This window comes from Littorina saxatilis, linkage group LG16 (assembly GCF_037325665.1).
Source record: "Littorina saxatilis isolate snail1 linkage group LG16, US_GU_Lsax_2.0, whole genome shotgun sequence".
NCBI classification, from domain to species: domain Eukaryota; kingdom Metazoa; phylum Mollusca; class Gastropoda; order Littorinimorpha; family Littorinidae; genus Littorina; species Littorina saxatilis.
In genome coordinates this window covers 36,964,472-36,979,803 of record NC_090260.1, presented here as the reverse complement: position 1 = coordinate 36,979,803, position 15,332 = coordinate 36,964,472, and the positions used below count along the sequence as shown (strand labels likewise).

At 41.7% G+C, this 15,332-nt stretch overlaps 1 protein-coding gene across 1 annotated transcript in view; it reads right to left on the bottom strand.

Annotated features, from left to right (window-relative positions):
• The window catches only part of LOC138951011 (talin-1-like), a gene marked incomplete in the record, with an annotated part of 92,139 nt that overhangs the window by 48,654 nt on the left and 28,153 nt on the right, over positions 1–15,332 (bottom strand). The window contains 5 exon segments of the mRNA XM_070322705.1: positions 53–206; positions 1,046–1,206; positions 1,942–2,082; positions 9,394–9,577; positions 10,699–10,775. Of these exon segments, the coding sequence (XP_070178806.1) occupies positions 53–206; positions 1,046–1,206; positions 1,942–2,082; positions 9,394–9,577; positions 10,699–10,775 (717 nt within the window).

The following is a 15,332-nucleotide window of genomic DNA, read 5'->3' as shown; positions in this document are numbered from 1 at the left end:
GGGGGGGGGGGGGGAGGGTCTGCTGTTTACAAAAGAAAAAGCGATCCCTCACCTCCCTAGAGCCGGGCTGCGCAGCGTTGAGCAGTTCAGAGAAAGCCCCACACAGCCGGCGTGTAGCGTCCATCAGCTTGTCCCCTGAGTGATCATCCTCGCCAAGCGCCGCCACCATCTTGACGTCACGGCTGAACTGACCCATGTTTGACGAGCTGCACACAGTCAACACGTTCAACGTATTAACATTGTTCAGGGAGATGAGTAACACTAACTTCCGGGCCGGGGATGTAGCTCAGTCGGTAGCGCGCTGGATTTGTATCCAGTTGGCCGCTGTCAGTGTGAGTTCGTCCCCACGTTCGGCGAGAAACTTATTTCTCAGAGTCAACTTTGTGTGCAGACTCTCCTCGGTGTCCGAACACCCCCGTGTGTACACGCAAGCACAAGACCAAGTGCGCACGAAAAAGATCCTGTAATCCATGTCAGAGTTCGGTGGGTTATAGAAACACGAAAATACCCAGCATGCTTCCTCCGAAAGCGGCGTATGGCTGCCTAAATGGCGGGGTAAAAACGGTCATACACGTAAAAGCCGTGGGAGTTTCAGCCCATGAACGAACAAACAAACACTAACTTCCCCCGAAATCGGCCTATGCTGCCTGCTTGGCAGGGTAAAAACGGTCATACATTTAAAAACCTACTCATGCAAAAACATGAGTGAACGTGGGAGTTTCAGCCCATGAACAAAGAAGAAAGAGTAACACTAACAGTCAGAGTGATTACTCTATGCAGTGTGTATCAATCTTTTTAATAGGCCGACGCTTATAACCCAGAGTTTACTTGCGTCTGCACCAAAGTTTGTTTTGTGTTTCACACTTCACCTGGAGCACTGCTCACATACCACAGGCTTTCCCATCACTGAATTTTGGCTGCCCACTGAAAAAAGCTGATTTGGTCCAAACTTTTACATTCTAAAATACATGCGCTCTGGGTTTTTCGCAGTCGATGAGATCTTCACAACTTCCGGAACAGCTACCAAGAGACACACGACACTTACATCTGGTTGACAGCCGCTCCCACAGCCGTGTAGTCCACCTCATCCTGGTCCCCGGAGGTCAAGGTCACCAGCTGAGCGGTGGCAGCGTTCATGGAGGAGAGCTGGGCAGTGGCCTTCTGCCGGGACAGGTCCAGCTGGTTCTCTCGCCACTTCTTGGACGCCTGGACACAGATACAGACATCATTATTATTATTATTATTATTATTATTATTGTGATCATTTTTATGCGCCTAATCTAGATATAGCCCTAGGCGCTTACATATTAATTTCTGCCGTTTTGAAATGGAATTTTTTACAGACAGACAGACAAACAGACATTTTTTACACACAATATATAGGCTAACGCATTCACATCGGCCAGTAAAGCTCAATAGCCTATTAGGCGAGCATTCACCTTTCACGGCCTTATTCCAAGTCAAACGGGTATTTGGTGGACATTTTTATCTATGCCTATACAATTTTGCCAGGAAAGACCCTTTTGTGTTGTATTCACACTATGGGATGTCCTTTTGTGTCGGCAGTCGCGCAAACTTTTTCAAATCTTTCAAATCACTGAATCGGGACGGCCAAACACTGCTCATTACTTAAGCGAATTAAAACTGAAATGATTCAAGGGAAATAAGTCAACTCACAGCACCCCAGGGAGAAAGCAGCCCCAATTTCCATGAGGGTAACCTCACAGGACTATTTGAATCTTATCCTCATCCTCATCCAAGTAAAATCCAAGATCCTAGACAATGACTTGTTTCAAGCTGGACATATCAACAAGGCAATCACAACAAGAAAATTCAGTCATATAAATACATCCAAGCCCAGTGTTGGGATCGATACTGGGCATATTTTTTCGATTTTTTTTTTAAAAGTAGCATCAAGAAATAAATTATGAGTGAACTCACAGCATCGTGGCCGAGCGTTGGGATCTGGGCCTTCTTGTCGAGGTCGTTGCGAGCAGCGTGCATGGCGTCTAGCCCCTCCTCCACTGTCACGATGAACGCTCGCTGGGCCGGTGTCATTTCCGACTGCTGCACCGCTTGACCCTAAAACACCGCCAACAATCCCTTAGTTACAACGCACACTGCAATCAACATTCTGTCATCATACAGTGTTGTTCCCAGGCTCAGAGGACAATACGTCAGTCCAACCTGGATTGAAAATATGTGTGGGTCCAAAACGATTGTCATGTCATGTGTCAAAACCATGGGGAGATTAACTGACCAGAGGTCAGAGCAAACAATGTATGCGTCCATGGCCGAAGACCCGAGGCCTGAGAACAACACTGATGATATATTCCTGCTGGTACTACTCATTCTCGCACCTCTTTTCACACACTGCAACCATGTTCTATGTTTCTAATTAATGGTCTTGTCATTAAATTAAGCATCATATCTGATATGAAATATTTCAATGATGTCTCTTCAAGAAATAAAAATCAAACCATCCTGGTAAATAAACACGCTGTCACGTTTTGTTATTGCTTTTAATAAAATTAAAAAAAGTCAATTCTTCTCAGTATGTGCAGCTCTTGCCTTGCAATTAGTAACTGGCAATAAATAATGTTGCAACAAAAATGCTGTAAAAATGTTTGTTTCTTCTTTTTTTTAAACAGAGAAAAACTGTGGCAACGAATATTCACATAAAACATTATCTCATGTCAAAACACAAAAATTCACTTTTAAAACAATGCAGTTCATTAGTTGTGGGGGACAAAATCAAGCAGAGCTTTAGCGACACCAGTGGCTTTGTTTTTCACGAAACTCGCTGATGACCAAGCTGTCATGCTGCTCAACTGAGCTAACCTCTAACAAGACAATAGCACATGACATCATGACACTGTCGGTGTGACACAAATCAACCCCCCCCCCCCCCCCCCCCCCACCTTAAATAATGAAGTGATGTCTGTCCTCTTATCCGTCTCAAAATGTGTCAAATCATTAATCCAGTAAATAATGTACGCTCTTTGAGCTATCAATTAGGAAGATATTCTTTCTCAGTCTTTGATCCCTTATCATTATTGCTATAATTAATAACTGTATTATCATTATCTTAAATATCATTGTTACCATCATCATAATTAGGACTATCATTATTTCAGTTTCCTTCGTGCAGCGTAGCTTTCTGCATCAAGCAAGCATTTTTTGTCTCAGACTTCCTCTGACAATGTTTCATTATCATATTAATTATTATGTATTTATCTTTCAATGCTAAAATTAAGCCATGTTACTTAGCAAACTTAAAAAGGAAAATTTAAACAATTGTTGTAAACATTATCCTAAATTTGGTCTGGTAATCTGTGAAGTACTAAAAATGTCAGAAACCAGGAGGTAGAAACACAACAATCTAGTCTTTACCTGGGAACACACTAAAATCGTAACAGGTCAAAGCAGGGAAATTGGAATCCGATGGGACAAAGTTTAAACAAGAAGAGCAAACGCTCGATCGAGTCACTTTCGCAGTTCTGAATATTATATGAGGCATCAGATGGACAGGAAGAAATTGCTATTCACAACACAATGAGTCACGTTCACATAAAATTTGAGCCCGGTCACTTTTATAGTTTCCGAGAAAAGCCCAACGTTAAGTTGTGTGTTGCCGAACAGAAAAGGCTAGTTATCTCCCTTGTTTTACTGATAACGTTCGTAAAAGGCTACAGATGTAAATACTTTGATGTAAAGAATAATCCTACAAAGTTTCAATCACATCCGATGAACTTTGTCAAAGATATAAAATGTCTAATTTTTCCTTTGACGCTGACCTGTGACCTTGAAAAAGGTCAAAGGTCAACGAAACCATCGTTAAAGTGTAGAGGTCATTGGAGGTCACGACTAAACAAAATATGAGCCCGATCGCTTTGATAGTTTCCGAGAAAAGTCCAACGTTAAGGTGGTGTCTACGGACGGCCGGCCGGACGGCCGGCCGGATGGCCGGCCGGACGGCCGGCCGGACAGACTAACACTGACCGATTACATAGAGTCACATTTTCTCAAGTGACTCAAAAAATAAAGAATCAAAAGATAAAAAGAAGAGCGAAACAAAAATTGCTTACTTGGCAACAGTTTGAATAAAGTCAATGACAACTCTTCATTATCAGTCCAATAAAAACAAGAAGGGCAAAGCCCATACGACTCACATGCTTTACACATTTTTCCTACCAAAATACATGTGACCTTGACCCAAGGTCAAGGTCATCCAAGGTCATGCAACACAAAGCTGTTAATTCAAGACATAGGAAGTACAATGGTGCTTATTGGCTCTTTCTACCATGAGATATGGTCACTTTTAGCGGTTCACTACCTTATTTTGGTCACATTTCATAAGGGTCAAAGTGACCTTGACCTTGATCATATGTGACCAAATGTGTCTTATGATGAAAGCATAACATGTGCCCCACATAATTTTTAAGTTTGAAACAGTTATCTTCCATAGTTCAGGGTCAAGGTCACTTCAAAATATGTATACAATCCAACTTTGAAGAGCTCCTGTGACCTTGACCTTGAAGCAAGGTAAACCAAACTGGTATCAAAAGATGGGGCTTACTTTGCCCTATATATCATATATAGGTGAGGTATTCAATCTCAAAAACTTCAGAGAAAATGGGAAAAATGTGTAAAATAGCTGTTTTTTAGGCAACATTTATGGCCCCTGCGACCTTGACCTTGAAGCAAGGTCAAGATGCTATGTATGTTTTTTGGGGCCTTGTCATCATACACCATCTTGCCAAATTTGGTACTGATAGACTGAATAGTGTCCAAGAAATATCCAACGTTAAAGTTTTCCGGACGGACGTCCGGACGGACGGACGGACGTCCGGACGGACGGACGGACGACTCGGGTGAGTACATAGACTCACTTTTGCTTCGCATGTGAGTCAAAAAACGTCTCTCTAACTTTCCTTAACAATTCTTCTTTCTGCACCTGTTAGTGTTAACATTTCATCTTCTGTCGTCAAAAGACAGTCCTTCGTCAAGATTCTGCCGCTACACTCTTTCCAACTTAAGTCTTCTTATTTCAAACAAGCTGTTGCCTCCCAATTTAACCTTCAAAACTGCTTGCTAAATTATTCCATCAAAACTGAACAAGGGTGACTGCGCATGAGAGCGAGAAATAAAAAGGGCACAAAATACTGTACTCACGTTTTTGACGAAGACGAAACGAATAAGAAATCACGACGAATATTTTGTGCCTGACCCTCGTGGTTGAAACGTCGTGATTTGTTATTCTTTTTGTCTTCGTCAAACACGTGAGTACAGTATTTTTTTTAATTTTATTTATGAATCAAAACTATTTCTGCCACAAAAGTTTACATACACCCGACACTTGCGAAAATATTCACTTGAAAAGAAAAAAAGAGCAAATCTTTAATAAAGTCATACGTACAACTGGATCTTTCTTTCTGTATACTGGGATTTCTTATTCTTCTTCCTGTCAATCACACTTATATACTGGGATTTCTTATTTTTCTTCCTGTCGATCACACTTATATACTGGGATTTCTTGTTTTTCTTCCTGTCGATCACACTTATATACTGGGATTTCTTATTTTTCTTCCTGTCGATCACACTTATATACTGGGATTTCTTATTTTTCTTCTTGTCGATCACACTTATATACTGGGATTTCTTATTTTTCTTCTTGTCGATCACACTTACATACTGGGATTTAAACAAAGACAAACTAACAGTCTCTACTCCAATCACAAATGCCAGAAAGAAATTGTGACTGCAGAACCCAACCCAACATGACCTTCGCCCTCAAGCCAAAGTCAATCTCCAACAATCCCACTTCCAAAGGCAAAGCCCATTAAAACTGTTAGAAAAATAAGGTAAAGTCATCCAAGAAAGCTGTTTCAAGACAAACCGTTAGCAGTGCATAACCCAGAGTCAGGGATTGAAATTCCTGCAGTCTGTGAGAAGTGCATGAGTTGTCAAGTGTCAAACAACAAACAAACAAAACTTGCAGATGCAAGTAAACCCTCGCTTGTAAATGTTATTCTTATCAAAAACTGATGGGCGATTCAAGTAGGTCTTTCATCTATTAAAAACAAATGTACTTTTTATCATTTTGCAAGCTTGGATTAGTCAGAAAACAACTTTGGAACAGATTTCACATTATAATTTTCACAATAAAAAAAATAAAAGTAATAATAAATCAATTGTAGATGTGGTTTCCTCATTTATTGTCACGACTACAATGTACTCCCCAAACGTAAAAGCTTGATTTGAATGTGCTTACAATTTTCTTACCGTCTTACTTTTTGCTCCATAGCATACCCATGTCGTAAGGTAAATGCATGTTAGGTACATGTACACTGTTTTGACTATGGACAAAACGTTGTACTGGTTTTCCAAGACTGCAGGGAACACAACCACCTTTCACTAATATTTTGTTTCCCTCATAGATATAAACACTGTGAAAGCAGGGAAAGGAGAAAGCCCTGCAATGAAGCGAACCCTAGGTGTCAAAATGCTGGGGGGGGGGGGGGATGAAAGGGGAGGAAGCCACTCTCAAAACTGGCTATGGCTGGGAGGAGGTGGGGGTGGGGGGGGAGGGATGGAGAAAAGCCTGCAATTATGTAAACCTCAAAGGCTCTGCCGTCCTTCCCGTGTGAACGATTGGACTCACCGCCTCAGACCTTGCCAGGCTTTTACATGGGTTAAGAACGTCCCTCCACTTGGTCACATACCTTCTTCTTCTTCTGCGTTCGTGGGCTGAAACTCCCACGTACACTCGTGTTTTTTGCACAAGTGGAATTTTACGTGTATGACCGTTTTTTACCCCGCCATTTAGGCAGCCATACGCCGTTTTCGGAGGAAGCATGCTGGGTATTTTCGTGTTTCTATAACCCACCGAACTCTGACATGGATTACAGGATCTTTTTCGTGCGCACTTGGTCTTGTGCTTGAGTGTACACACGGGGGTGTTTGCGGACACCGAGGAGAGTCTGCACACAAAGTTGACTCCAAGAAATAAATCTCTCGCCGAACGTGGGGACGAACTCACGCTGACAGCGGCCAACCGGATACAAATCCAGCACGCTACCGACTGAGCTACATCCCCGCCCTGGTCACATACCTACATCAACAGTCACAGTGCCTTCTGTGCATAGTGAATTATCTAAATTTTAATTATTTTTTTGATGAATCAAGTTCTTAAAAGCTGCCATACTCGTAGCGTTCATTAATTATTTCATATTGTTTACATGTGCCAATACTGTTATAAAACTGTACCTAAGGGGATATAATAACGATTGGCTGTAGCTTTCGAACACAGAAAAAATTATTTCAGTATTGCAAAGTGGTGTTGATAGTGTCGAATGTAAACAGAACAGTCTCAAACGCCATCTTTGGTTTACGAAACGTCACAAAGTGACGTCAACGGTCTAAAATTAGCCCAAGTCCTGGAGAACTGTTGCCAAACAATGCAATAAAGAATTAATTATTTCTCGTAATTGGTAAGGACTTCAAACCTAAAACTTTGCAGGAAGCTTGATTTATACATCCCCGCAACGATGGGAAAAGCCCTGGAAGTAATTAAACTAATTAAATAAATAGGAATATGTTATATGAAGTCTTATATCGCGCGCGTATCTCCAGACTCGGACTCAAGGCGCAGGAATCTGTTTATGCCGTGTGAGATAGAATTTTTTACACAATACATCACGCATTCACATCGACCAGCAGATCGCAGCCATTTCGGCGCATATCCTACTTTTCACGGCCTATTATTCCAAGTCACATGGGTATTTTGGTGGACATTTTTTTATCTATGCCTATACAATTTTGCCAGGAAAGACCCTTTTGTCAATCGTGGGATCTTTAACGTGCACACCCCAATGTAGTGTACAGACACTAGTGTCACGCTGTGCAACAAATTGATGGCAACATTACCACTCTGCATGAGAAGCAGTCGGGATGTGGACTGTGGGTACATGTCCAAGTGGACGGACAGATGGTCTTATTCTACGTGAAGGCCTGGACACATCCAAGACAGCGAGGAGAACTGTTTATACATGGAGAACTGTGCCCTTTTGGGCAATAACCCTCGCCTAATTGAGGGAGGATGGTGGGGTGGACGTTGGAGGGGGTGTTGGGGGGAAGAGGGGTTTGAAGGAGGTAAAATGTGGGGAGAGGAGTGAGACGAAGGAGCCAGGGCAAGACGAGAGGACGATGGGAAGGTACGGGATGTCACAGGAGCAGTTTAATGCAAATGGGCCAAACGAACGCCACGCAAAACACCATCACCGCAAAACGGGGCCTCAACATACCACTTTGTAAAGACTGCCCTATGGGAACCAACAAAACCACACGGCATTCAGGTCAAGGCTTGGTGCTAGCAAGATCAACTGCACAACACTAAATGCTATTCAAATGGAGAACAAAACAATCAACCAAACCACACATCATTCGAACACGTGTATCACAAAATGCTCGATGCTTCGCGCATACCATTTTGAAACACCAACCTATCAAATCAAAAGCGTCAGTTTAGTTTTTTTAAGTCAGCTTTTCAACACAAAATAAATTCTCTAGTGAAACAATTTTCAAGTAAAAAAAAAGAATGGATGAAAAAAAATGAGAAAAACAACTTCTTGACGAGAAGCAGTGTTGCAGTGACAATGAAAAGGGATCAGGTCAACAAAATAATTGCAAAACCTCACTTCCTGAATTCTGTGATGGAATGTTACCCTTACTGATCAATACTTTGAAAATTCACTAGCCGTGTAAGCACACTGCTCGATGAATAAGAATTCAAATATCTGCAAGTTTTGATCTTTTGGGCAAGTTAAATCTCCCTCTCTATGTCCCTTCGACATCCCACTACCCCCCACCCCAAGGTCAAACAGCCTAACCCTATCACTGATAATAACGACCATTTCAAATTCAACGTTCAAAATTCCATGGTCTATAACCGAGACATGAAACAAATGTGCACCCATTGCTCTGGTTACAACAGGAAAAGAACAGTCATGTTTGTTTTGGGCTGTATTTTCTCTTTTTTTAAAAAGAGAAAAGTCAAATCTTTCATTCTCAAAGATCAGACTGAACAAGGTTGGTTCTGAGTAGTCCAACTTGCATGCTTTATATGAATTCTGAAAATACAGGATTACAGTGAACACACTAAGAAGAACTTCTGTCCTGTTTTGATTTTCAACAATCTCTTGTTCTTTAGCAAAACCTCAATTTTTAACCTCTCTCTCGTTTTTAATGAAACACACCAAATGTAAATTTATTTCTCTCGTTTTTAAGCAAAATCTCAATGTTCAACCTCTTTCCCGTTGTGTTCCCGGGAGCGTAACCAGAGAAAGGGCGAGACACACAGACAAGCAGGGGAAAAAGGGGGGTAACACTGACATGCATAGAGCCGCGCCCCCCGCCAGAGGATTGGCTGGAGGCTTGAGAGAAGTGTGCCTTGTTGAGCGACTCCATGGAGTACTGGTTCTCCCCGGAGTACCCGTCACGCAGCACAGCTGGAATGGCCACCGACCCGGATGTCGGGTGGCTCACGTTGGCCGTGTTTCGCTCGATGATTGTCGCCCTGCGCAAAACACACACACGTGTGAAATCTAAGGTGTGATGTGGCGAAGCGTGAAAAAAGTCAATGTGAAAATGCTAGATGTGAAAAACGAAAAATCATAGACTGATCAACAGTGAACAGGACCAGATGAGGCAAGATAAAAACACGTAGCACATTATCATAAAATTAAACGGGGACAATTTGATAGATAAAAAATGTATATTACATCAAACTTTAAAAGAAGCTATTTATTAAAACACATTATGTGTAGTCAACACATATTTTCACATCACAAACAGCCCCAGACAAACGCACACAGACACAGACAGATGCATAAACACAATAACCTCATCTATTACACACAAAAATGAACAAACACATATATACATTTATCAAAACAAACAAACACAAAAACCTCATCTATCAAACCAAAAAATGAAATCACACAGACACACACAGAAGCATACGCATATCAAAAACAAACTAACACAAAAAACTCATCTATTAAACCCACAAATGAGCACACACTGTGACACACACAGTTACACATATCAAAACAAACACAACAAGAGGCGAAGCCATCAAGGCTCACGTAAGAAATCGACAAACAGTAACACAAACTCAATCACTCCGTCACACATACACACACACACACACACACACAGTAAGCATAGGTGAAACTGTGCAAGAAAGCGAGACCCTGGATCTGCCAAGTAGTCTCGGCCCGCTCACAATAACAATGACCGAGACTTTCAGTAATTCCTTTGCGTGACGTCTAACCCTCTTACGTCATAATGTGACGTCTTCAAATAGTTTCTATCACACACGTCAAACACTTTTGACCGAGACGTAATCTTCTTATGCGAGCTTTATCCATAGACTCGGAAATGTTAAAGTTTCTATCACACACACACACACACACACACACACACACACACACACACACACACACACACACACACGCACGCACGCACGCACAGACAGACAAAGTTTATCATCGCATAGGCTACACTTACGTGAGCCAAAAACCTCATCTATTAAACCAAAAATGGAACACACACAGACATGCATACACATATCAAAACAAACAGCCACAATAAAATCATTTATCAAACCAAAAACTGAACAGTAAATCAACATACTTTGCGGGCTGGACGTTATCTTCATACATCATGGAGTTCTCATCGCCATCAATTCCCAGGTGGTCTTTAGCCTTTTTCTGAAACACACACAGGGCACACTCATTAATAACCTACTTCCACAAAATCCTTCTTTCTGAGACTCATCACATTTTTCTCTATTCTTTTGCACGTTTCGGGGTGGTGTGCTCCAGCAAGTGCCCAAATGGGTGTGACAAGCATTGGGTTGGATTTGTCCAATTCTAAAAAAATATTAAAAAAATAAAAATAAAAATCAAGTTTCAACTAATCAGACAAAGTGGTTGGTTCTCACCCAGTTAGGCACACGTTTGTGCGCAACACCCCCTGGTCAATTCAGAATACGGGTGTGACGAAAAGTGTTGGAAGCCAACATCAACTGTCACATATAATAAGGGAAGGCTTTTTTTTTTTTTTTTTTTAAGGAAACGGTCACCACACAAAAAAAGAAGATAACAGAAGCAAACAGAAATTACAACACTTAAGTGGCATGTATAAACCAAAAGCATTGACTGAAGCAAACCTCAAACCTTTGCCAAAAGCTTCAGTTCAATCCAACCTTAATCCATCCATCCATTAATATGTTCTTGGCACAGAAACATGAGACAACAACACTTACTGTTTGGTTAGTAGCAAATTTGAGCATATTTTTTTTACATCAGGGATGCTGAAACCTGTTCTTTCTTTGACTAATCAATTTATCCTGCACTGTAATTCTCATTACCACAAATTCTACTGCCTACAAATACAATAGAGATTTTAATGAGAAAGAAAAAATAATTAGGCTACTAACAAGTACGCCACGCACAGTTTCTAAAACAGTCTAGAAGTAGAACTAAAGAACTGCCACATTTTGATTTTATCTGATTTTATCACATCACACAACTGCAAATTCCTTTTTCCTTCTCAAGATCATTTTCCTCCCGCTACCAAATCACATCCACATTTATTTCACAGGAAATCATTCTATCTCCTGTCACATGTTCTACAATCAAGCAAAGATTCAACCTCTGAGCCTTGTTTGCAGACCTTTCAGCCGTGCATAATACAAAGAAATAAAGGAGATAGCAGCTATAGAACAAAAAGAATATCTCAACAACTACAGAAAAAAAAGCGACAAAGAAGAAAGCTAGAACAGGACAAAAGATGTCTGAACAATTAGCGACAATCACACTGCATCATCTTCACACAAAGGCAGTGCATGACCAAGCTATTCAACACTTGTTGCTATTCCCATTCTGTACTGTGGTGCTCAAATAGTGATTAGCTGAATATGTAATCAGACTGACCACACACAGCACTGTGAGCAGTCCCAGTAAATTATAGTCTGACCACAAGTGACATCATCCCATCGTTACAAAGCAGATACTTTCTGGCAAAGAATGTAGAACTCTAAGTGTTACACCCCCCCCCCCCCCCTCCCGCCCGAATTCCCCCACTCTCTCTTTCTGTCTCTCAATCTCTTCCAATTCACTCTCTTTCTCTCCCCGTCGCGATATAACCTTCGTGGTTGAAAACGACGTTAAACACCAAATAAACAAACAAACAAACTCTTTCTCTCCCCCCCCCCCCTCTCTCTCTTCTAACTCTGTTTCCTTACAGTTGTACAAACCTTGTCAAAAGAAGAATCCATGGAGGAGTATCACAGAAGCTAGAACCCTTCATGCTAAACTTTTTCAAATTTTCAAAACGATCACCAACAATATTGCTGAATCTTCGAAGCAATCACCACAAATACTATATGGCCAACACTACAGCTGTATTTTCAGTATGATCATCACAAATACTGCTGAATTTTTCAAAACAATTGCCACAAATACTGCTGAATGTGCAGAACGATCACCACAAATACTGCTGATTGTGCAGAACAATCGCCACAAATACTGCTGATTGTGCAGAACGATCATCACAAATACTGCTGATTGTGCAGAACGATCACCACAAATACTGCTAAATGTGCAGAACAATCGCCACAAATACTGCTGAATTTTCAAAAAAATCCACCCATTTAGAGCTGGATGTTCAAAATGATCGCCACAAGTTCTGCTGAATTTCCCAAACGATCGCAAAAAATACTGTAGATGGTTCAAAACGATCTCCACAAACTCTGTCAAATTAACAAAAGAATCGGCACAAATACTGCCGAATTTCCCAAACAATCGGCTCAAATACTGCTGAATGTTGAAAACGATGTCTGCACAATCCTCACACCCAGATCTGTCCAGCTTACATTAAAAAATGTTATGTTAAAACTCCTCTCTTCCCTTCTGGCCCCTGAAAGGTCTTTGGGGTTTGAATAACGTCCCTACCCACACTTCAAAGAGTTATATACGCTGCCCACGACTCTTATCACATGACCTCCCACCATTCTGGCGACGTCTCAACAGCACTGTTGCGCATCATCCCTGTGAGTGAGAATGATCGTTAAGTCCCTGCTATTGTTCTAACGATGATTAATCAGTCAGCGAGCCAGACAGGACACATTGCTGAGTCAGCGTTCGCTAACTGAATGGAAGGAAGTACCCTGGGGCAGAAAAACCTGTTGCTATCTTTAGACAACAAAACCTCTTTCAACTGCTGAGTTTGAACAAAAATATATAACACTTTAAAAAAAAAAGCTGACCCCTAAACAGCCCACACCAACATGAAATGAATACGTTGTTATTCAAAGAGAGATAAACTTTATCTTTGAACTGTGGTGTGTTATAAATATGAGGTGGCTTTAAAGAAAGATGACCCTGAAACATTTACACTAATTATCATGGGACTAGTTGCTAAGGTTAGAGATCAAAGTGGTATTTTTAATTGCAGAGTCAACAAAAATCACTTCAAAAGCAAAGGACCTTGCATTAATAAACTAGTCATTTTCACTGACAGTTGTGTTTTGAAGCAAAGAGCCTTATCCTTGAAATGTTTGTCTAGAGAATCATTTCTATTGCTATATTTCATTCAACAATGTCAACCGTGACACCAGTGCTTGAGCTGCCGCAACGGCTATGCCTTCAACACTAAAGAACTAGCTTGAGATCTGCATAATCTACAGTTTGAGCGACAGACAGAAGAGAAATGCAAAACACAGTAAGCATGCACACACACACACACACACACACACACACACACACACACACACACACTCTGTCTCTCTATCTCTCACATCACACAAACACTCCCTCTCCCTCTCCACCCCCTCACACACATCACCTACACACACACACTCACACACACCTACACACACACACATCACCTACACACACACACACACACACACACACACACACACACACACACACACACCACACACACACACACACATCACCTACACACACACACACACACACACACACACCACCTACACACACACACACACACACACACACACACACACACACACACACACACACACACACACACTCTCTCTGTCTCACTATCTCTCACATCGCACAAACACTCCCTCTCCCTCTTCACCCCCTCACACACATCACCTACACACCCACACACACACACACACTCACACACACACACACACACACTCTCTCTGTCTCACTATCTCTCACATCGCACAAACACTCCCTCTCCCTCTTCACCCCCTCACACACATCACCTACACACCCACACACACACACACACTCACACACACACACACACACACACACACACACACACTCACACACACACATCACCTACACACACACACACATCACCTACACACACACACACACACACACACACCTACACACACACACATCACCTACACACACACACACACACACACACACACACACACACACACACACACACACACTCTCTCTCTCTCTCACACACATCGCACAAACACTCCCTCCCCCTCTCCACCCTCACACACATCACCTAGCCAAAGTATGTAATGCGAGGACAAAGAGACACCAAAATAAAGCAGTGAGCCAGTGTGTGATCAACCACACAGCAGTGTATTGGTGAAACAAGGAAGCGAGCGGTGTGAGTCATGTCATGTCCATGCCGGTGGTCAGAGCATGACTCAACCAGGAAACACACCATCAGCTGGCCATTGTGGCTACACTGCCTTCTTCCACTCTATACTCTTCATTAACCCTTTCACTGCCTGTATAACGTCGCTAACTTGCATTAACAGGCAACTAACAATTCGATAAACAACAAAGAAGAAGAACAACAAATAAACAGTGTGTGTGTGTGTGTGTGTGGTCTATTCATTTCTACACCAAGAGCACACTATAAGTTGTCAATTCAGGTAAATATAGAAAATGCTTTGTATACAAATATTTACAGGCAGCGAACTGATTAAAGCTCCAGTCTCCCCCGGAATAGGAGTATGACTGCCAAAATGGTGGGGGAAAAAACGGCTATACATATATATAAACAAACAAAAAGCCGACTCTTGCCAAAAAGTGTACTTGGGAGTTGCAGCAAATAACCGCAGCAGCAGAAAACCTCAATTCACAAAGCTGATTACTGATAGAGAGTAAGACTCCAAACTCCATCCTGTTTAAACCATACCGCAGAGTTAATCTATCCACACTGTAAGATACAATAAGAGCAATTTGTTTGTTTGTTTGCTTAACGCCCAGCCGACCACGAAGGGCCATATCAGGGCGGTGCAGGGA